This window comes from Hibiscus syriacus, unplaced genomic scaffold (assembly GCF_006381635.1).
Source record: "Hibiscus syriacus cultivar Baekdansim isolate YM2019G1 unplaced genomic scaffold, ASM638163v2 tig00110652_pilon, whole genome shotgun sequence".
NCBI lineage: Eukaryota > Viridiplantae > Streptophyta > Magnoliopsida > Malvales > Malvaceae > Hibiscus > Hibiscus syriacus.
The window spans coordinates 898,895-921,753 of NW_024062812.1; the positions used below are offsets into that span (position 1 = coordinate 898,895).

Sequence of the window (22,859 nt, forward strand, 5' to 3'; positions counted from 1 at the left end):
TGCGATTATTTTCACCGAGTCATATTTCTTCTGTAGATTATCATTACATAAAGGTTATTTGTGATGCATTTGATCATTCAGATATGCTATTTTGTTCAGGGTGCCGTTTGGAAGCAACAATGGGCTGTCCCACATCGTTTGCTACAGAAAAGATTGTTGACAGCTCCCAAGGAGTGTGGTGAGCATCATAATAAAGAGCATGATGTTGATAAGTTAAACTGTCATGTCGAGTGGCTTGTGAAATGGTGTGGTCTTAATTATGAGCATGCTTCATGGGAGTTGGGGAATGCCTCCTTCTTCAGTTGTCCCGAAGGTCAGCGGCTTATACAAGAATATGAAACTCGCAAGAAGGCCCAGAGAGCTTCTAAATTTGATAAGGTAAAGAATGTGAAAAATGTTATAGCTTACCAGACTTGGTACTGCATGATATGGTATTTTTGCTGCTGTGAAAATTAATCTGTCCTGGAAACCATTTTATAACCTATGCAGTAATTATTGCATGATTGAACTAGTGAACAGATATCCTAGGATTCACATACCTTCTTTTTTAAAAATATCTGTAGTGAGGCCATTGAGGTGCAGTCAACTAGATGGAGGTAGACCTCTCTAAAGACATCATATTTTTATTTAATTGATTTTTTTTCTAACCAATTAGGAACATTTGCAGGAAAGAGCAGTTGAATCCCTGAAATTTTCTCACTTACCGGCTGCAGTTTCATCTGGAATGGATGCTAATCATGATGCTGTTAGCAAATTATGTAACTATTGGCATAAGGGCCAGAATGCTATCATTTTTGATGATCAGGTATGTTTGCTAAAAATTATTGTTATTCAGGTTTGTAGTGCATCTGTAAATGAGAACAACATGATGTTTTATATTAGTCCTATTCTCTATGCGCAATTCATATAATGGTAATTGGTTTATCTTCTGAAATTATTTAATATTTGTTGGTTTTAGAAGATAATAAACATCAATTGTCTCAGTGGCAGATGTACATGGAGGTCAGGGTGGGCAAGCACGTGCCCACCCTGAAATCCAATTTTCTTTATATTAATTAACTTTATTGATGGTTCCCACCCTGAAATTTTATTTGTGTTTACCCCGTATGAAATTTTATTGTTTTTTTTATAGGAAAAGTAGGCCTCACAAGAAACCCTCTTCATGATTAATGGAACTTGGGAAAAGTTCCTTAATCAAACGAAAGGAGGAGAAAGAGTGCCTTGAGTTTCATTAATAATAGGATTAGAACATAAGAGTACAATACCCTCAGCTCCTTTAAGGAGATCAAAAAGCAGAATAAAAACATCCCTTAAAATCAACAAAAGAGATCAACAATTCCAGCTATAGCTAGGGTATCAGCCTCTAAATTAGCTGTCCTATTAACCCACATAATAACACCATCACAAGCTCTAAGCTTATCAATAATATCTTTAACAATGTGAGCATAAACATTCGGACATGAATCAGAATCCTTAACCCAGTCAACAGCCACCCTGCAGTCACTCTGAATGATAAGTCGATCCTTGATCCTGTGTCGAATAGAGTCAAAGAAGAATAAGCCCTCAAGGATAGCTTTCAATTCCGTCAAAGTAGGAGGTCCAGGACCTGCTGACTCCTTATAAGACCCTATGATTTGACCCAGAGTCGTCTTTCAAAACACCACCTAACCCACTTCTCGACCAGTCAGCAGTTGTAGCAGCATCTACATTTAATTTAATAGGGGACCATTTAATCACCGTTTTTACCGGTCTAGGGAGAGGAAAACAAGAATCCCCTAAGGCAGGATTTGAAACAAGCAAATCCTTAGAGATTGAAGCCTGATTGAAACTTTGCTAGATACCATGAGGCTAGTCTGAACCTAGCAATAAAGAATAGTTCAGCTTGATCAACCTTCCCTCCTTCAAACACAACATGAAATTTTATTGTTAGTAGTATATATGTGCCAACTCTCAAAAATATTTCTGGATCCGCCACTGAATTGTCTAATGTCAATGGTTTCTCACACCTTCATATTAATGATCGCTTTGGTGCAATCCATGATGGTATTAAACTGCATAGTTTCATTAGCAGTGGTTCTGAGCTGTCCCTACTTTTTGCAGGAAAGGATTTCAAATGTTATTTCTTCCATTCTAGCCTTTTCGTCTGAGATCTCTAGGCCTTTTCTGATTATCTCTTCCTCTGCTTCACAATATTCATGGGATGAGGAGTTCTTGCATTTAGCGCCATCTGTTGATGTTGTTGTTTACAGTGGCAGTAAAGAAATTCGGAATAGCATTAGTAACCTGGAGTTTTATGATGATGGAGGTTGTATAATGTTTCAAGTACTTATAACCTCACCAGAAGTTATCAGCGAGGTATATATCCAGCTTCTGTAATAATTAAAGTTTTTAAATTTAATGCATGTGTTTAAGATGGACAAGTTTTGCAAGGATCAAACATTGTACCCTTTTAGTTTTGTGCAAATTTTTTTGCTGCCTGTGCATCTTGTTTAGATCAATTTGATTTCAGACTTCAGTTATTAGGATGTACCCCTGCATCATTGTTGTTATTTATGTGATGAGTTTGCTTGAAATTTGATTCATCTGACATGATTTTGCTTGTTAATTTTAATGTGGTTTGGCAGGACTTGAACGTGCTTGATTGCATAGTATGGGAGGCGATAATAGTGGATGAGTGCCAAAATCCCAGAATTGGTTATTGTTTTGAACAAATTAAGATGTTAACTGCCAGTAAAAGGCTTCTAATAATCAGCAGTCAACTGAAGGTTTGGCATTTCTACATTTGTTGTAGCTGTTATTTTCTTAAGCCGGTTGGTTTATATATGCTAAATGGTTTCTGCAGGGTAATGCGGCTGAGTACCTTAATCTTCTTTCGTTGCTTGATTCTCGAAGTGATTCAAATGACAGTGAGCTATCGAATTCAAGTGACAATATTGGCACTTTGAAGGAGAGGTTGGCGAAGTATGTTGCTTATGAGTGCAAGCTAGAATCATCTAGGTTTCTGGAGTACTGGGTTCCTGTACTCTTATCCAATGTGCAATTAGAGAAGTATTGTTTTACTCTAGTTTCAAATTCTCTCTCTTTGTGCTCACCTTCAAAGACTGATCCTGTTGGAGTTCTCCGTAGCATTGTTGTATCCAGCCGAAAGGTTGAGTTTACTTCACTTTATTCTTCAATCACATGCTATTGAGAGATTTGGGTCCTTTTTCTTTTTCTATCTATACATTTGATATAATATCATCCAACACATCAAAGAATTCATGTTGTTTTCCTGACATTGTGTTTGCCATGGACTTCAGAATTTTGGATTAGATTATGTTTCAATTATAATCTTAGAAATTCTGGATGCATTATACCTAGTTGTAATTTTGGAGCCAGTGAACTGTTGGTGCTTTTGGAAATTCTCGAAATGCAAATATTTTTGAATGGGATGGTTCGCGAAAGCTCAAACATAGGATATTTACTGAATCCCCACCCCACCTCACCACTTGAGTTTTGCTGTTTGAAATTATTTTATTTATTTGTTATTTTCAAAATTATAAAAATCACCTGGTTTGTCTTTTCCTCAGTCGTGTGATGAATAGCCATTTGAACTCTTTCCATAACATTTGCATTAGTATGAGGACTAGTAAGATGTGTAGAAGTTACTATTATAACATCATATTATGAGTTGATATTCTGTTTTCATGGTAATTCTTGACAGTGTTGTGATCATCCTTATGGTGTGGATCAATCCCTTCAAATGTTGCTCACTAAAGGCCTTCAAGAGTTTGAGTATTTGGAGGTTGGAATAAAAGCAAGTGGCAAATTACAACTTCTTGATGCAATGCTTTGGGAGATCAAGAAACGAGAGTTAAAAGTGCTTATTCTTTTCCAGGTACATTTTTCATTGCAATTGGTTTTGAACCAATTGTATTTAGTTATATTACTCATGCTGTAGATTAGTGATATTCTGTAGATCATGATGATAAAGTGATTAATGCATGTGAAAAGCTTGTAGATATTCATAACTGGGATCTTTATAATCATTTATGAGTTTGTGAAAAGCTGATGAAATAAAATCTCTGTTTCCTATAAGTTCCAAGTTTTATATCTGCCGCGCTATTTTACTGCTTTGACAGTTTTAGTAAGAAATAAAGGCTCTTATGCTTTTTTTATAAGAATTGAAGGCCTCGTTAAAAACCTCCTTCTTGATTAATGGAGCTGTAAGAAAGCTCCTTAATCAGAGGAAGGAGGAAAAGAGTGCCTTAGGATTTCATTAAATATCTGAAATTACATAAGATACATCCAGAGAAACACCCCCATCAAAAACAAAACCACAAAACACCCGTAAACAACCATATACAACAACAGTAACTTAGGTTAAACCATCTAAGCTAAGGCAACAGCCTTTGATTGGGTGACCTGTATACCAAACTAGCAACAGCATTACAGACTTTTAGCCTATACATAGCCCGAAGAAAAACACAAAACACTAAAACAAAAAGCTTACTACAATCAACCAATCCCCTGCTTAGCTAACTTGTCGGCCTCCATATTACAACTCCTAGGAATCCATCTAAGAACAGTGCTCGTAGCAGTAATTACAGGCTCTTATGCTTGTCAAGCATATAAAAATGAATTCTAGTTTGTACCTGTTTGCCTTGCTATTGGAGCATCTTTCCTGCCCCAAGAAGCTGAAGTGGCAAACCAGGCCTTTAGTATGAAATGTTATATTTTGTAGCAGTTGAATATGAGCTTCTAGAGGCTAAAGTTTAAATAACTAATTTGACATTTCATCGGAAGCTGCAATGAGAGACTTATTGACAAATTCGTGAGAATTTTAATACATCTCTTGGAAAAGTTGTATTTTCAGCTGGATTTTCTGATGAAACTCCTTCCAGGCCAAACTATATATACATATTTTTTATTTGTCACGCAGAAACAAATTTCAGCTATTTAATATTTCTTATGTAAATTTTTTTATTGGCAGTACATTGGTGGTTCTGGAAGGGATTTGATTGGAGATATTTTGGATGACTTTCTGCGTCAAAGATTTGGTGTAGCTTCCTATGAACGTGTTGATAATAGTGTCGTCTTTTCAAAAAAGCAATCTGCTTTGAACAGATTCAATAATGAGAGGGAGAGATTTGTCTTTTTATTAGAATCACGTGCTTGTCTTCCCAGCATCAAGTTATCTGCAGTTGGTACTGTGATAATATTTGGAAGTGACTGGAGTCCAGTGAACGATCTAAGATCCCTGCAGACGATAACTCTTGATTATCAATTTGAGCAAATTAAAGTATTCCGCTTGTATTCATCATTTACTGTGGAGGAAAAACTTTTGATTCTTTCAAAACAAGATAAGGCAACTGATAGCAACATAGAGAATTTTAATGAGGCCTACTATTTCTATCAAAGAAAAAATAGCAACATAGAGAATATAAGCCCCAGTACTAGTCACATGCTGCTTAAATGGGGGACTTCATACCTATTCAGTCAATTGGAAAAGTTTCACGATATTTCAACGCTGGATGCAAGTACCTTGTCTCAGCAATCACATTTAAAAGATGTGATTCAAGAATTTTCTACCATACTGAATCAAACTGGTATAGATGATAAAAGCAAGTTATCCCTAATTTTACAAGCCAAACAAAATCAGGGAACATATAAGACAGAAATGCAATTGTTTGGTGAGCAGAGAATTCGAGTGATGGATGAAGATCCAGCCCACACATTTTGGACAAAGCTTTTGGAGGGAAAGTGTCCTAGGTGGAAGTATTCTACTTCTACTTCTCAGAGGAATCGGAAAAGGGTTCAATATTTTGATGAGTCAAAAAAGGAACCTCATGCTGAAAGTGCTGAAGTTGGAAAGAGACGTAAGAAGTGTGTTGGTGATGGCAATGATCATCCCTCTCCAAAAGCTCTGCTGCAAGAGAGGAAATTGGCTGCTGCAGACAAGGAAGGTAGTGGGCAATGTTAATGCAATGAACTACATTATTGGTAGAACAGAGTTCTCTTTCCCAACTGCTGTTTCCAACTCTTCTTCTCCTATTGTTTGCAGGAACCTCAGCTTCTGGGAGTGATAAAATTCACACAACCTGTAACTCACTTCATGAAGCCAATATTATCTCAGAAATGCCAGCTCTTAAAGTGGGTGAATGGGAGAGCAGAAGAAAACAGCGTGACTCACAAAAGAATCTCCATGTTCTTTTGAGGCCACAAATAGCAAAACTTTGTGAAATTCTACATCTTAAAGTATGTACCTTATTTAGTTCTGTATCTAGTCAGCCTATAATGTCTATATTGTTTACTAGAATGAAAAGAAACCAAATAAAGGGTTTTAGCAGGAGGGGGTATTTAACTTAGTGATATTTGAATATGGTTTTTCTGAGAACCTGTTCCCTCTCTGTGTAGAATGAAAGCTACGGGAGAACAATAATAGACAGCAAAAAACTAGTTACTGGATTTAGTTCTCAAAAATACCCTCTATCTTGAACTGCAGTTGACGTTGTCTATTGTTTCCTTCGAAATCATCCCTGGCTGAGTAAATTGGATATTCAAGTTTCGTTTTCTTATTATTTATCTTAGTATGACAAAACGGGAGAAAAATACTTCAATAGGGTTTTGCAATACGGGACAGCTTAGCTTCACATTTTTTAGACAAGTCACCCTGTTTGTCAATTTCCCCTGGAAATATTGTTGATCCTTATCTATTTTTCTAATACAAGGGGCTAGTTATTAAAATTATTTTATTTGTTTTGTTTAGCAGTGGACCTACACTTCTCTTTCTCTGCCATGGTTTTACATCAGTGCCTTACTATTATGCGAACACGGTATTTATAACAGTCTGCTTTATGGTACCTTTTCTTTATGTTGCAGGAGGATGTCAGGGCCATGGTTGAAAGGTTTCTTGAATATGTCATGAATAATCATCTGGTCCATAGGGAACCAGCAACCATTTTGCAGGCATTTCAAATTTCTCTGGTTAGATATTCATTCTCTTATATTCTTAAGTTCATATTGCAGTTGTGGATAATGGCGCCTTTTATATGCATGATTGATTGTGTTTGACAGTCATCTACGTACTAGAGGATGATTTTCTGCTTGCCTTTCACTTCAAGTTTCATGTAAATTGGCTTAAATTTTGATGTCCAATCATCTTTCTCATACACAGCATCTGTAGAATTTGCAATTGTACCCTTTTCTTCAAGTTTCCTGCAATTTGAATTTTGACTTCAAATTTGTCATTCATCTTCCTTTAGACGGCTTCTGTAGTGTTTCTAATTATGTCTTTGTACTGCATGTGGATTTGATGGAAGTCCTGTACAGAAACCCTTGCCTAGGACTCGGGATCATGCATCTTTTATGCCTAATATTTTATGAAAATGGAGCTAATTTTCCTTGTTTTGGTAATATGTTTGAATCTGCTGTTGATTTTGTGGTTATTATTTCTGATGGCATACCTAGTTGACGACTTTCCACTTGGTGTAGTTAAATGTGAAAAAGTGTTTATTACGTTTGCAGCATTCTCTTTTTTTTTTATAAGATTTCAGGCGTCGTTAAAATCCCCCTTCTTGATTAATGGAACTAGTAGGGTAGCTCCTTAATCAACGGAAAGAGGAAAAGAGTGCCTTAGGATTTTATTGAACATAAGAAATTACATAAGATACAACATGGTAAACACCCTTAACGGAAACAGATAAACAGGGAACAACCCTAAACCACCCAAAAACTGCAACAGTAGTTCAACCAATATGTCCTATTAACCCATCTAACAACACCTTCAAATACAATAAAAACCAACATTTACAACCGAAAACTAAAATAAACGCCTCTGAATACAACTGTCGAGCAATTAAGAACCAATTGAAGGAACAAGTTCTAGTGAAATATCACAATCTTTAGGGACCCAAGAATTAGGTTTGAAGGAAGGATTAACTTCGTGCACCATGATTTTGAACAAATTATCGCCGACCTTCAACTCCATCAACTCATCAATTCTCCCTTGAGCCTTTGTGAGTATTTGAATTTTAGCCCGATCAAAAGACGATGGAAACTCACAACTGTTGTTGATTGCTACTAATTTGCCCCACTTAGTTGCAATGTTTTTGAAAGTATTCCAATTCCAAGCGTGAAAAGGAATACCTTCACAAGCTAACCAGACGCGACGGCACTCCACCACTAGGCTCTTTGACCAAGTTTCCACTCTGGAAAACCATTCTGCAAGTCTCTAATTTCTCATCCTTCACGATTCTCAACGAATCGGAGTCTTTAAAAACCATTAGAACCGCATTTCCAGCAGCTCTCATTAGCGTGAAGCCAGCTAGTCCTTTGGCTTGAATTTGGTTAGCAAAATTTCTAACTTTGCTGCCGTAAATATGATTACCATTCATCTTTGATATCGCTATCCTGGCTTCCTCAATTGTTGCATAGAGAATAAACCCAAAATGAACCCCTTTCGAGTTTTTTTTTTTTGGAATGAAGGCATCAATAACTTGACCGTGAATGTCAAATATAGACCTAAGTCTCTTCCAATGGATCGTCTTTGGAAGGTTTTCGATAAATATCGTGTAACAACCATTTATGAACCCATTTCCGATTCTTGGTTGATCTTCCTTCAACGAATTATGAAACCCATTTCTTATCCTTCTCGTTACTTGGGAAAACTTTTCATTGGAGTGCCCTATCGTGGTGCTCTCCTTGGTTCCAACAAGATCAATATCAGCGATAGGAAGAGCTGGTATTGCTTGTACTGCAGAAATCTTTCCGACCTTATGTTTCCTTCCTGACTTCACTGTATTCGTTCCAAAATTTTGCTGATTTTGGGGCGTAGGAGCTTTTCTGTACGTAGTGCCGTCGGGCTCTACTGTCCAACCAGCCTCACGGGCCAAGGCAGCCAATACATCATTCATAGCAGCATGCGGGGGAAGAGGGTAATTACCGTAATTTCTCAATCCGGCCAGCAAACGTCTGGTGAAAACTCGCCTGTGTCGTTTCCGAGTCTCTGTCCTCTCCTTTTCTGTCTCCAGTGCACGTTTTTCCTTACCGGAATAAGATGAAGTGGTTGCACCGACGAGTCCAGATGTCTTGAAAAACCTCCCTCGTGTTAATGCATTCTCCAACCTTTTTAGTTCCTGTTCCCGTTTCTTCAAATCAGACACTTGAGCTTTAAGTTCCTTCACTCTCGCTTCTAAATCCTTGGCATAATCAAGAGAAATATTAACAGAAGCACCAAAGCATTCTGGTTCAAGAGGGAGTGGAGAGAATCTTGACGTTGAAGGAGGAACAGTAGAGTGACTCACAGAGGATGCAGTCACCGCGCATGAAGCAGCAAACCTTCTAGGATTCCTGGGCTGAGACGGGGGTTTGCGTTTCATGGTGTGTTCTGGAAATAAACAGGAAGGAGGAGGAAATGACATATATTTCTGCCGACCCAGTAAACTGGAAATAAATGGAGAATAGAAACTATTCTCGACACTTGGAAAGGGGGTTCTGGTCGCGTGAAGATGCTGAGTCCGGTGGTGTGGCGGAGATAAGCAAGGACAGCGGGCTAAAAACGGCAGAGGACTTCGTCAAGATCTGCGATGATTGAATGTTTCAATCACAAATCTAAGGCCAGATTTGAAATCACCGTGGGCCGGCGATCTTCCCAGGAAAAAACGGCGTCAAAACGGTGGTCGGAGTGTGGCGGCGGACGGCGGCGGCTGGTGGCTGACGACGGCGGCGGACAACAGGTGGATGACGGAGGAGAGAATATTTTCTACTTGTATCTGATACGTTTGCAGCATTCTGTGAAATTTTTTGTTGTTTACTCTTGATGTCAAGTGGTGAGAGCTCTCAATAAAGTAGATGAAACTTCTACCATCCATTTGAGAAAGTTGTTTTCTTATTATTTTGAGCTAGCACTAAAAATGTTCTCTCAAGATTTTGCTGCTGAATTTCTAGTGATCCACTCAATAAAGTATGACGAAGTATATAATTTAGATGGAATGGCTTGAAACTTTGAACTTCAACCTTTAAAAGTAATTTAGATTTCTATCAAGTATTTTTAATGAGCTGGTATGTCGGTATCTCTATTTCCCTCCCATCGTCATTCTTTGATAAAAAATACCTTTTATGGATTTATTTATTAATATATTATGTATGTGCTTATTTTTGTCTTTATATGAGTTCACTTGATGCATAAAATATGGAACCATTGAGCATTCTGTTGGGATGTTGTACACATACCGCTGATGTATTTTTGTGTATGTGCTATTTGATATTCCAGATTTCTGAAACCTTTTATCTTGCCTGGTGCACATATGTAAGCAGGCATTAATAGTATTCTGGTTCTTTAACATCTCATTGTTTTGGTCTCTGTGCATTCAGTGTTGGAGTGCTGCTGCTTTTTTGAAGCAGAAACTTGATCACAAAGAATCAGTTGCACTTGCAAAGCAGCATCTAGGTTTCACCTGCAAGAAAGAAGATGCAGACTATGTTTATTCACTGCTGCGGTGTCTGAAGAGAATGTTTCTGTACCGAACAGGGTATTTGAAGCTTCCAAGCTCTCCTAAATCTTCTGGACTATCAAGTAAAGCTGTTGAAAGAGTTTATACTGATGCAACATCATACCAGCAAAACATAAAAGAAAAGGTTGAAGATTTGTCGAGTTTTCGAGAGAGTTCTGATATACAGACCATTTCAGAGTCTGCAGTTGCCCCAGAAATTCAATTGGCACAGAGAGATCTCATAAAAAGCATAAAAGACATTCAGAAAAAAATCAATAAGCTAATGAAAAAACTGACTGAAAAACATAAGCAGGAAATAGAAGAATTTAACCAGAAGTACCAAGAAAAAAAGGAAGAGCTCGAGAATAAGAAAAGAACAGAAGCAGCGGTTATACGTTTGCATAGTAATGTCTCGACAAGGACTGACAAGCTCAAGAATTTGGACACTGAATATGCAAGGGAGTTTGATGAACTAGAACGGCGGATGCATACACAACTTAAGGATCTTGAGGCCTTACAAGTGGCAGCAAGAACCAATATGCAAGAAAGAAAGACTCGTTGGGTCGAATCAGTGAAGACCTGGGCCAGGGTAGAGCTAGTGAAGTTACCTGATGAATTAAGCAAAGCTGATGGACAGGTTCACTTGCGAAAAACTGTGGTTGCCAATTCTGGTGAAGGCCAGGAGAACCTTGTGTCAGCAGAAGCACTTCCATTGGAAGAAATATCTAATGGAGCTGCATTAGACAATTTTGATGGTGAGGTTCATTTGGGGGCACCTGAGACTCTCAGTTCTAGGGAAGGTTATGAGAGTTTGCCGTCATTGTTGGTACCTTCATCTGAAGAAGTTCCTGGTGGAGCCACATTAAACAGAGTTGACCGGGATATTCCCTTGAGTAGACCTGAAGCTTTCTGTTCTTCTGAAGGTCAGGAGAATATGATGTCTCCTGAATGTTCATTTGAGAAACAGATTCCTACATTGAATGTGCCTGATGAAGAAATTCCAAAGGGTATATCTGAGATTGCAACTTCCTGTGATGGAATTGATATTATTGTCTGCATGAAATCCTCATCTAAAGAACAAATACCTGATACAGCTGCGTGTTATATGCCTGTTAAAGAGGTCTCTTTGGAAGAAACTGAAACTGCTCCTGGTGAAGTCCTCGACGATGGCAGTGGCCAAAGAGAGAATGATGGAACAAGCCCCATTGAAAATGACCAGCAGGATGGCGTACTATGCAGTGTGAACATGGAATCTGAACCCCAAGAACATTCATCAGATCTGGTATGTAAGATATATTTTTTTAATTTATTATATAAAGTTTTGAGTAAATATCATTTTTGGACTATTATATGGTGCTATTTCTATTGAAATCTGTTTCTCTTGTTTCCATTTCACGCCAAAAAGCAAAGTAATATATATTTGCTTTATTATGGCTGCCCTACATTGTGGTTATTTAATGTATAAGTTCTGTTACCTTTGGAATTGATGTGCAATATGTTGCCCAACATTTTTGTGTGCAATTAGGTACCTAATTCTTTTAGTGCAATTAGGGGCCGTTTTTTTTTCTGTGTGTGCAGTTAGCTACCTAATATTTTATTAATTACATATGTTCAGTTTTTAATGAGGCTCATCCCATTGTCAAATTTGTATGATATTGCAATTTAACATAAAAAATTTAACCCTTTTCAAAAAAAAAAAACGTATGTTCAATTTTGATTGGTTCATACTTTATAATTTTGATGCCATTTAGTTAAGGGGCTGATGTGTTTCAAATTCAAAGTTAAGCGTTAAAATTCTAAATATGAACACATGTAATTTAAAAAATTCCAGTGCCTAATTGCATCAAAAAATAAGAGTTGAATGCCTAATTGCACCCAAAAAAATGTTGGGTACGAAATTGCATCATTAAAAAAGTTAGGTACTAATTGCACCAGAAAAAGCTGGAAATTGCACATCAATTCCAAAGTTAGGTAGCAAAAGTTATATTAACCCTAATTTAATCTATACTTATGGTAAGGAGATTGTTTAGTTATATTAACCCTAATTTAATCTATACTTATGGTAAGGAGATTGTTTTGAGATTTGAAGAGATCATACTTTCGATACCCTGTTGTGGCGAGTCACCAATCTAGTAACACTATCTTATTTGGGCAGGTATCCACAGATGTCGAATCTCTAACATTTGCTTCCTCTGAAGTGCAAGCAAGATGCCTTGCAAACAGTGAAATGCAAAATGCTTCCCAGGCAGCTGAAACTTCACCTTTTAGTAGTGCCGTTGATGTGACTTGCAACGTGTCTAATCCTGATGCCACACCTGTGGAACTTACAGAGCAAATGCAGCAGCTGAGATCCTCTGAATCTGCTTCTAACCTCTCTCCTCCTGATCTACCTTCTGTTAGTGCAATTGAACATCAATCAAACAATGAAGGCCAAACTGCCAACCAAAGTTCTCAGGATCCAAGGCAACCAGTGGTAAACCAAATTGAGATCTCCAATCAAGATGTCTTGCAGCCTCTGGATTCACCAATTGATGGTGTTCTTGATGGGCTTCTGAGGCAGGCTTCAGAAACAAGGACAGCTCCAGTCCCTTTTGTTTCTAATGGCCTTCCCTTGCCGACTGCACCTGCTGTTTCATCTCGGATGCCTATAACTTTGTATCATGACCCACTTCAAATTGAAATGGAAAGAATAATTAAAGTCAAAGAGAAAACCACCAAGATTCGTGAAGACACGGTTAGTGTCTTGTTCACTTGTTCGCTTATCTACTGACGATAATATATAGCTTACTTTCTGCTGAGAATTTCCCCTTTTGAGCAGAATCTGCAGCTGAAATTAGAACGTGACAAGGAGATTGAGGAGGCTGTAGCTCAGATTCGTAGAAAGTTTGAAGTTAAACTTAAGGAGAAGGAAGTAGAATTTCTTCTCCAGAAAAAGCAGCTTGATGTAAATTACAATAAAGTTCTCTTGAATAAGATCTTAGCTGAGGCTTTCAGGTCTAAATGTATGGATAATAGGCCATCTGGTTCAGCTTGTGAAAAGCAAGGTGAATCTCAACTTTATTTGGAAAATTTAACAGAGTTTATGGAAGAATAGAGAATCATATGATGATCTGATTATCTACTTGAAATTCCATACATTGGTGCTTGGTCAGGCCAGGGTACCTGATCAATCACAGATCTGTTGAGTGATCATTTTTGGGACATGGTATAGTTTTATTCACTTTGAGAAAATTTAGAGGCAGTTCTTACCGCTGCTTGCTGTATTGCATGTTTAAAGAGAATGCCTATTTACGCTTTGCCTTATATGCTTGCGAATAATAAGATTTGCCTTTCTGTAATGTTTCATTATACGAACTGACTAACTATTTTTTTTCCCTTCTGGCAGGGGCAAATTCTATTTTCTTGCAGCAGCTGTTTCAACTGTCATCGCAACAGATGGAACAACCTTCCACTGCTTGCGGTCTCCCTTCAACTGGATCTGCTTTGAGTATGCCAACTGTTTCATCTGCTGCTGTCAATGCACAAACCATGAGTCCATCTTGGCAGCCTTCCACTGCTTCAGGGATCCCTTTAAATGGCCCAGCTAGTAGCATGGGAACTGTTTCTCATGCTGTAGTCGATGCACAAACAATGGGTCCACCATTACATGTTGTTAACCCTTCGGCTTTATACTCAGGCACTCCAACTAGACATCTCCATATCAGTAACGTCTCCTCTTCAGCAGGAAACCTTCAAAGAGGTACTGAAGTTCGTGCTCCTGCCCCTCATTTACAGCCATTTAGGCCTTCATCATCCATTTCCCCAAGCAGTCTCCCATTGCATTCTCTTGGAATGTCAAGTCAGCAGGAAAATAATAACCACCCTGCAGATTCTGTCGTTGAGTCAGTCGTATGTTAACCCCCCTGCACACAGGCAGGCATCTACTACAGGCCAATCTGGTAGGACCCAACATGGAATTGCAAGAGGGTTGGCATCTTCACATAACTCTCGTTTACCTTCATTGGATGTTTTAATGGGTGTAAATAATACATCTAGTGTCGATGCAAATCCCCCAGGTTTTTTGTTACCAAATAGTTCAAGGTCGACTACGAGGTTCCATCTGGAATCTCACGTGCTAAGTAGTCACCCTAACTCGGCACAGAAAAGTGGGGGAGCAACTGACATTGTTTGCTTATCAGATGATGACCAATCATAACCCTTAGGAAGTGATATTGTTTAACTTAGATACAGCCATAATGTAGTGTTCAATTCCTATCAGGTTTTGTAGTCAAGGGGGCTTCTAAATTACTAGTAATTGAGGTGGGATTTTAATGTGCCTGGCTGTATATGGAAGAATGTAGTTTGTGGTGAATATATTTGTGTTCTTTTTGGAATTCTAATCGATTGCTGCAATCAGGAGATACCTCGACATTCCGTACACGAGAACATGTACAAGGGACTGTTACTACTATTATTTAACACCTATTGGGACCCCATTTTTATTTCCAACTTGTTTCCCATGTCCACAGTGAGTGGGTGAGTGGGAAAGAGAATCATTAATAAAAAAAAATCTTATTTTGTGGGCCTTTTTGTAGCCCTAAATTTGATACACTTTCTGAGACGAAGTAAAAGTATATATTTCCAGAAAACGCAGGCTTTTTCCAAGGGGAAAACAATCAAATCCCCCCCCCCCCAAATATTGTAGATTTTATCTTAGGGTTATGGATTCTGTAAAAAACTTTATGCTTCATCAGTACATGTAACCAAGTTTGTCATCACTTTTCAAAATTATGAATTCATTTGCATGTGTTTGCTAATAATTAAACATTTTTTGTAATCCATTTTAGATTGTGTGCCCTAATAATCATACATTCACATGTAACCAAAAAAAATTTAAAAGGAAAATTTTAAGCATGTGATATTATATTAGTTAGTGAATATTTAAAAAGCATGTGATATTATTTAAAAAGCCTTAAAATATTGAGAATTATGACTTCAATAATAAAGTGACAAAAAATGACCGTGTAAATTAATTAAGTTATAATACCAGACTTTCCAATATATTTGTATATAGAGTGATTAGATGTAGAGATACTTTTACCGTACACAGTGAAATTGCACAGTCAAACGATTGCCGTTTTGAGTATATCTATTTTGGCTAAGCTTGTGAGGTGGACGGACTTGACATTAAAAAGATCATATCAGGCTCTATACAATTAATTTATAAAGCTTGGTCTTTGAATTAAATATACACAATACCGTGGGATATTAATAAAAAATTGTTGGCATTTGCATCCCATCAAACTCATCAACTTGATGCCTTCACAGTGCAAATATAGAAGAATGAAACCCCTTGATCTGCAATAGGGTTTAGGGTCCAATTGCCATGAGTGGACATTATTTGGAAACCACTTATTTTTGTCATAATCATCACAATCACCCTATCCCTTTTCCTCCATTATCTTCATCAAGAGAAGATGTACTATAATAATAATAATAATAATTTTTAAATTTGTTTTTCCAGCTATGCTAACTTAATCAAATTTAAATTTTAGAGTTGGTTCATGTAGTTATTATAAAGACATGTCATTCCTGGCTGAAACTGTCAATAGCACCGATGTTTTTAAAGCCAACCGTTAATGAATTCCCATGGCACTAATCTCATTCACCATTCTGGGGTCTTGTAATAATATTGAATTGAATAGAGAACTTTCCTCACAAAGTTCTTAGTCAAAATAATTAATTTTAAACAAGTGTTTAGAAACCAAAATAGAAGAATGACTATGATGATTGAAATCTAACCTAAAAGCTTAACAAAGGGAGGACAATGAACAACTACAGTATTATGCATTCAACAGCTGAGTGTATATGACATGATGATTGTAACCAAAAGTTTTGTTAATGATATAAATTTTTTTGTTCAACTTTCAAGGGTACACATACATTAATAATTGAGGAGTTTTTCTATTTTAATTATTAAAAAAGATAAAGAGGGTAGGAAGTTGTGAGATAAGATGGATTTGTCTTTCTCAAGAAATAGTTACTTAGGCAGCCACCCAAGTTGGATGAGCAAATCCACCTCTTTTATTATTTGTATTTATTAGGGAAGACTTTAGGTTGGTTAGCTGGCTTACGTATTTAGGTTGAGAGTTCTCGTTACCCGCTCTCTACACTAAATTACATTCAATGTATTTATAATATTTCTTCGTAATATCATATTAAGTTAAATTTATTGAATAATTTTAGTGGTTAAGGAGAACGTTGTTTTATCTTGAGATCCTAAGTTTGAGCATCTACGTTTACAGTGGTATATGATTAAGAAAAATCTTAAATGAATACTATTTTATAATTACCTTAAACTATTCAAAAATATAATAATAACAACTCTAATAAATATCACGTGTTAAATCAACATTATATTTCTAAAAGTTTATTAATTTTATAAATAAATTTTAAATTTTCAATAACTTCTCATAATATTTCTTTTAAAAAATATCATGTGTTAAATCAACATATATATATATATTTAAATTTTGAGTTATTTGAGTCGAATTATTCTAAATAATTAAATTTTTTGTTTAGATTTTGAGCTTAAGTTAAGTTTTTATTTTTGAATTTTGAATAATCAAAAAATAAAATGTTATTTTGATCTTTAGATAAGTAATTTAATATTTTACGATTTAATTTATAATTTATTTATTTGTTCAGTTACTCATTAGTTTTAAGTTTGTTTATTAAATTTGAACTACACACCCCTCGATTACTGAATAATATATATGTAGATTCAATTCTTTTCTAATTTATTCTCTCAACTTTACTTGTGATTTTCTTGTTTCTTCAAATCTTCCCTTGTTTTAAGTCCACTTTGATCAAATTTAAACCAAATGATTCTCTACCGTTATAAAATACCAATGTAGCTTATTTTTCTCTTTTTGATAATGTGTTTTTTTACAATTTACTCTCCCAACTTTACATATTACTCAATTTAATTATTCGATTTTAACACCTTATAAATTTCTTCTTTCCACAAATTTTTTTAACCTTTTATACTCTAAATTGATATTTTATCGTCAAAATCATTTCTTAAATATCATTATAAATATATTTTTTTCAATAGTTTGAATTTTATCCACTCTAAATAATTAAAAAAACTATAAACAAATTGTAATTTCGTAAAATATAATCTTTAACTAGTATCATTGGATGCTAAAATCACAAAGCTTATTATCCCCATTTTTGGACTTTTCTTAAGTAATTAAGTAAGGACTATAATTTAATTTTTGATTGATTTCAGTGTCATTTAACTGTTAAAATAGTAAAATTATATATTATTTTGTCCCTAATTATTTTTTTTATGGATTCATAAAAATCATACAAAAGAACGAGAAATGAATCATTAGAAAATGAAAATGATAAAGAAGTAGTTATAATAAACCAATGTGTTTCAAGTTGCAATGTAAAAAGGATTTTGATATCGTTTATTCAAATTCTTGATCTAGAATCAGTTATATTTATTTAATGAATATTCAAATTTAAATGCAGATTTGGATAGTGAGGAGGGATGATAGTATAAGGGTATTTTAAACCATTAAAGATTCAAATATTTGAAGATATTCAATTATTGTATACAAAATCAATTTGGTTACATCTCCAAATCAGATTAAAAAAAAAGGCTGCAAAATCTCTGACCAATCTCCCAAAGCCAAAAGGTCAAAAGCTTCCCTAATTCTTCTCTCTAATCTCCTATTAAGCTTCCCTAATTACCTCACTTGTAATTCACTAAAAAATAATATGTTATATTTACAGTTCAAATCCTCAAAATAAATGTTTGCCTTCTTACAACAACTGCAACCCCCTTATTTATTTTCAACCAAAATGCTCTCTCTGCCTAGCAATTTCATCGATCTCTGGTTCTCCATCTTCCTAAAAACAGGATCTTGAAACTGAAAAGGGAAATCATTTTTCTTCTTTTTCCTTTTGTTACCATGGGGAGTAAATGGAGGAAAGCAAAGTTGGCTCTTGGCTTGAACATGTGTTTGTATGTACCCCATAAAAAACTTGAAGATTCATCTCCATCGCCATCAACATCAGCATCAGCATCAGCATCCATGAGGCATCATCTTGATACTGATAACGTTCCTTCAAGGTCTTCTTCAGATGCAGCCCCTCTCTCTCCTGTTTCTCCTTCTGGTAACGACTGCCGCCCAACAACTCCCACCCCTTCCTCTTCCGGTCTCCGGGTCTCCAAATCCGCCCCTAAATCTTCCAAGGTCTGCATTTTTTCCATTACCTTCATTAAAAAAATATACATAATAAAGTTGGTATATTTTTCTGAGTTTTTTAGAAATGCTAAAGTGGGTTTTGCTGCTAATTTCTGTTGATTTATATATTATGTATATACCATAATTTCATTTGCTGATGAAGTTATGGTTTTGTGATCTTATTGTTTATTTTCCCTAGCTAGATCTTTATAGTTTTGGGTTTTGCTGCATATTTTGGCCTTTTGATATAATTTTCATATTGAATAATGTGATTTTACTCATGAACTAAGAAGGTTTGTGGAGGGATAAAATGTTGTACTAGTGTTAAGAACTATTGCTATGATTAATGTTGTTTGATTTGAATATGGAAGGCTTTCTTATCACGTGGGGCAGGGATGGATGGTGATAATGTGCTGATTCTGAAATTTCTGAAGGATGGGCATTTGTTGTTGTGTTGTTTTCAACTGTCCAATAGGGCAATATACGGGAGCTAAGGTGGGGGTAAAGTGAAATAATCCCTTTAAGGACCAGTGTCCTTTACCTTGGTAGAAAAAGAATACATTACATATACCCTGGCCCTGCTGTACAATTTACTCCGTCTCTCTACCTTCACCCTGATGGAAAAGTGGTTTATCTGGTCAGCATAACTGCACTTTTGCTCACACAAATACTTCTCTCTCTTCTTTTGATGATCATTTTTGTAAAAGCCTCTGAACCGTTGATTGGCGAGCTTTTGCTCGAGTAAGCTTCAAAGGAAAAAAAAAAGAGTAATGGGAAATAGAAATAAATTTTTTTGGGGCAAACCCCCATCATTTCCACTTCGTTTGATGACTTTACATTATTTATTTATTTTTTGGGATTATTTTGTTTGAAAGGTTCATCATTAGCTTGAGAGGGTTGGTTTGATTGTTCTAGCCTTTTGAAGTCACCCCATTAGTTTTTTTGTCGAATTCCTGATATATCCTTTACAATGCTTTGACTATTTACCATTGACCTAACATTTATGGCTTGTTTAGCTTAGTTTCTTTGAAATTTCACTGCAATTAAAGTTAACCACCTATCTATGGCTTTATCATGTAGATCGGTTGCATTTTATTTCTTCTTTTCATGCACCAATCTTAATTATAAGGATGTATGGTAACAGAAAAGAGTCAGTGATGGGCTCTGTATACTTTAAAAATTTCACATTCTTCCAAACTATATTATTATTCTATTTACAAGTAACTTTATATGTTAGGTCTAAATTAAGTTAGATATGGATTTGATACCCTTGAACTGCGACTTGCTCCCTTTTGTATTTTGTTAATCTATGGCTCTTATGTGGATGAGAACTTTGTTAATGAGGACTATGTATCATGTAAGGTTCTATCTTGGGAAATGTTCTTGTAATCCCACCTTGATATTATACATGAGATATATGATTGTCTAATATATTGCTTGATGCTCCTACAATTTATCGAAAGATGAAGCATTAATTGCTCTGGTGTGATTATATTTTATGTGATTGAATATTATAAAGAATGATGACATTCCCTCCCAATTTGTTTGACCATTTCAAGCTTCTTCAAGCAAATTGTCTTCTCTAGGATCAGTTTTTGTTGTGTGTATGTTTTAGTTTATAAGTCATTTTGACATTACAAGTGCTTTAAGTCTTTTATTTAGACCTGCTTATATTGTTTTCTTACCTGCTTGCCCTTTAAATCTGCAGAGAACCTGTTCAATATGCCTTACATCATTGAAACTGGGTCAAGGCCATGCCATTTTCACAGCAGAATGCTCCCATTCTTTCCACTTTCGCTGTATAGCTTCTAATGTAGAACATGGAAATCAGATTTGTCCAGTTTGCAGAGCAAAATGGAAGGAAATCCCCTTCCAGGGCCCTGCTTCTGATGTTCCCGATGGAAGATCTAGAATCAACTCAGCAGATTGGCCCCGTGATGATACCTGGACTACTGCTGTACGACGCCCACCTTCCCCTCGGTTAGATTCAACTAGGCCCATTTTTTCACTGTTTCATGCCTCTGAACCAGGAACCTATGACGATGATGAAGCCCTCGATCAGCAGCAAGAGAATCCTGAACTGGGTGCAATTGACAAGGATGCTTCCAAGAATAATTCTATTGGAGCAATAGAAGTTAAGACATATCCCGAAGTTTCAGCTGTTCCGAGTGCTAAAAGTCATAATAATTTTGCCATATTAATCCATCTCAAGGCTCCCTATATAAGCGGAGGCCTAAATAGTAGAAACCAAACTATATTTTCCCCCACAACTCGAAATTCTCGTGCCCCAGTTGACCTTGTCACTGTTCTTGATATTAGTGGCAGCATGGCCGGTACCAAGCTTGCATTGCTAAAACGAGCTATGGGGTTTGTCATACAGCATCTTGGGCCCTCTGACCGGCTTTCCGTAATTGCATTCTCTTCCACAGCTCGTCGCCTCTTCCCTTTCCGCCGGATGACTGAGACTGGAAGGCAGGAAGCGTTGCAGGCTGTTAACTCCCTTGCTTCAAATGGCGGGACAAATATTGCTGAAGGGCTTAGGAAAGGTGCAAAGTTGATAGTAGATCGGAAGTGGAAGAACCCGGTTGGAAGCATCATACTTTTATCAGATGGCCAGGACACTTATACTGTCACAAGTCCTAGCGGGGCACATTCCCGAACTGATTATAAATCACTTCTTCCTCTCTCAATTCAGCGCAATGGTGGGACAGGTCTCCGTATACCTGTCCATGCCTTTGGGTTTGGTGCAGATCATGATGCTGCATCAATGCATTCCATTTCTGAGATATCGGGGGGTACATTTTCTTTCATAGAAGCTGAGGGTGTAATCCAAGATGCTTTTGCTCAATGCATTGGAGGGCTTTTAAGTGTGGTAGTGCAGGAGGCATGTGTTAAACTTGAGTGTGCTCACCCAAATGTGCTAATTAATTCGATAAAGGCTGGGAGTTACCATACCATCATGATGGCTGATGCAAAAGCAGGTTCTATTGATGTAGGAGACTTGTATGCCGATGAAGAAAGAAATTTTTTGGTGACGGTCAATGTTCCAGTTGATGAATCCTGTGATGAGATGTCATTGCTGAAGGTTAAATGTAATTACAGAGACTCCATATCAAAAGAAATGATGTCATTGGAAGAAAAAAGTGAAGTAAAGATCCAGAGGGCAACAGTAGTAGGACAACCAATAGTGTCAATGGAGGTAGACAGGCAGCGAAACAGGCTCCATGCCGCGGAGGCTATGGCTGAGGCAAGAGCGGCTGCCGAACATGGTGATCTAACTGGTGCAGTCTCTCTGCTTGAGAGTTGTTGCAGGGCTTTATCAGAAACCATTTCTGCACGGGCTGGAGACCGGTTATGTGTTGCACTGTGTGCTGAGCTAAAGGAGATGCAAGAAAGAATGGTAAACCATCATGTGTACGAGTCTTCCGGAAGGGCTTACATTTTGTCAGGTTTGAGTTCACACTCCTGGCAGAGAGCAACGGCACGAGGCAATTCCACCGATAGTACAAGCCTTGTTCAAGCTTACCAGACCCCTACCATGACAGACATGGTGACTCGTTCTCAAACCATGTTCTTTGGGAGCCCTCCGCAACGGAAGCTCCGACAAGCTCAGTCATTCCCAGCACGTCCACGGCCAAGGTAATCATTGATTTGGGGAAAGCTAGGGGGTATAAACTGGAGTAATAGAAACGAGGCTCAGTGTCATTTTAAATGGTGGGTATATTTTCTTGTTCTGATATGTGTAGTAACAAAAACAAAAAATTGTAGACAGTTGAAATGACTGGTTTGAGATTGGGAGATCAATGGAGGTGAGAAAAACGAGAACCTGGGATTTACATTTGACAATGGAGCATTGTACATAGGGAACAATGGTATCGTTCCCCCCCCCCCCTAAAAACAAGGTATAGCCATGTAATTGTGAGATACTTGGGTGGATTTTCACTTAAATATATGGTGTGGTATATCTGTTTTGATTATTTTTCACAAATTTTATCTATTACTCTTTGACAATGTGATTTCTACGTGACATGATCAACTATTACTTCCACCTCGTTTTCAATGCAATTAATTTGACCTTTACATGCAACGTTTCAGAACGAAATTGAGTTTTCATTAAAATTAATTCGATTACGAACTTAATTAAGTT

The 22,859-nt window shown here is 36.8% G+C and overlaps 2 protein-coding genes across 2 annotated transcripts in view; both read left to right on the top strand.

The window, feature by feature from the left end:
* Positions 1-14,667, top strand: part of LOC120137145 (helicase protein MOM1-like) — a 29,505-nt gene extending 14,838 nt beyond the window's left edge. The window contains exons 7-21 of the mRNA XM_039152974.1: positions 100-378; positions 668-835; positions 2,101-2,355; positions 2,625-2,765; positions 2,843-3,148; positions 3,704-3,877; positions 4,973-5,362; positions 5,414-5,945; positions 6,044-6,237; positions 6,862-6,966; positions 10,354-11,754; positions 12,628-13,206; positions 13,291-13,516; positions 13,858-14,353; positions 14,385-14,667. Coding sequence (XP_039008905.1) covers positions 100-378; positions 668-835; positions 2,101-2,355; positions 2,625-2,765; positions 2,843-3,148; positions 3,704-3,877; positions 4,973-5,362; positions 5,414-5,945; positions 6,044-6,237; positions 6,862-6,966; positions 10,354-11,754; positions 12,628-13,206; positions 13,291-13,516; positions 13,858-14,353; positions 14,385-14,667 — 5,529 coding nt within the window. The remainder of the gene's footprint in view (positions 1-99; positions 379-667; positions 836-2,100; positions 2,356-2,624; positions 2,766-2,842; positions 3,149-3,703; positions 3,878-4,972; positions 5,363-5,413; positions 5,946-6,043; positions 6,238-6,861; positions 6,967-10,353; positions 11,755-12,627; positions 13,207-13,290; positions 13,517-13,857; positions 14,354-14,384) is intronic.
* A 3,622-nt stretch (positions 14,668-18,289) lies between these two features.
* LOC120137117 (E3 ubiquitin-protein ligase WAV3-like) lies at positions 18,290-22,600 on the top strand. Its single transcript, XM_039152958.1, has 2 exons — positions 18,290-18,721; positions 20,421-22,600. Exons 1-2 carry the CDS (start codon positions 18,437-18,439, stop codon positions 22,353-22,355), a joined length of 2,220 nt encoding a protein of 739 aa, XP_039008889.1. The 5' UTR covers positions 18,290-18,436; the 3' UTR covers positions 22,356-22,600.
* The last annotated feature ends 259 nt before the right edge of the window (positions 22,601-22,859 follow it).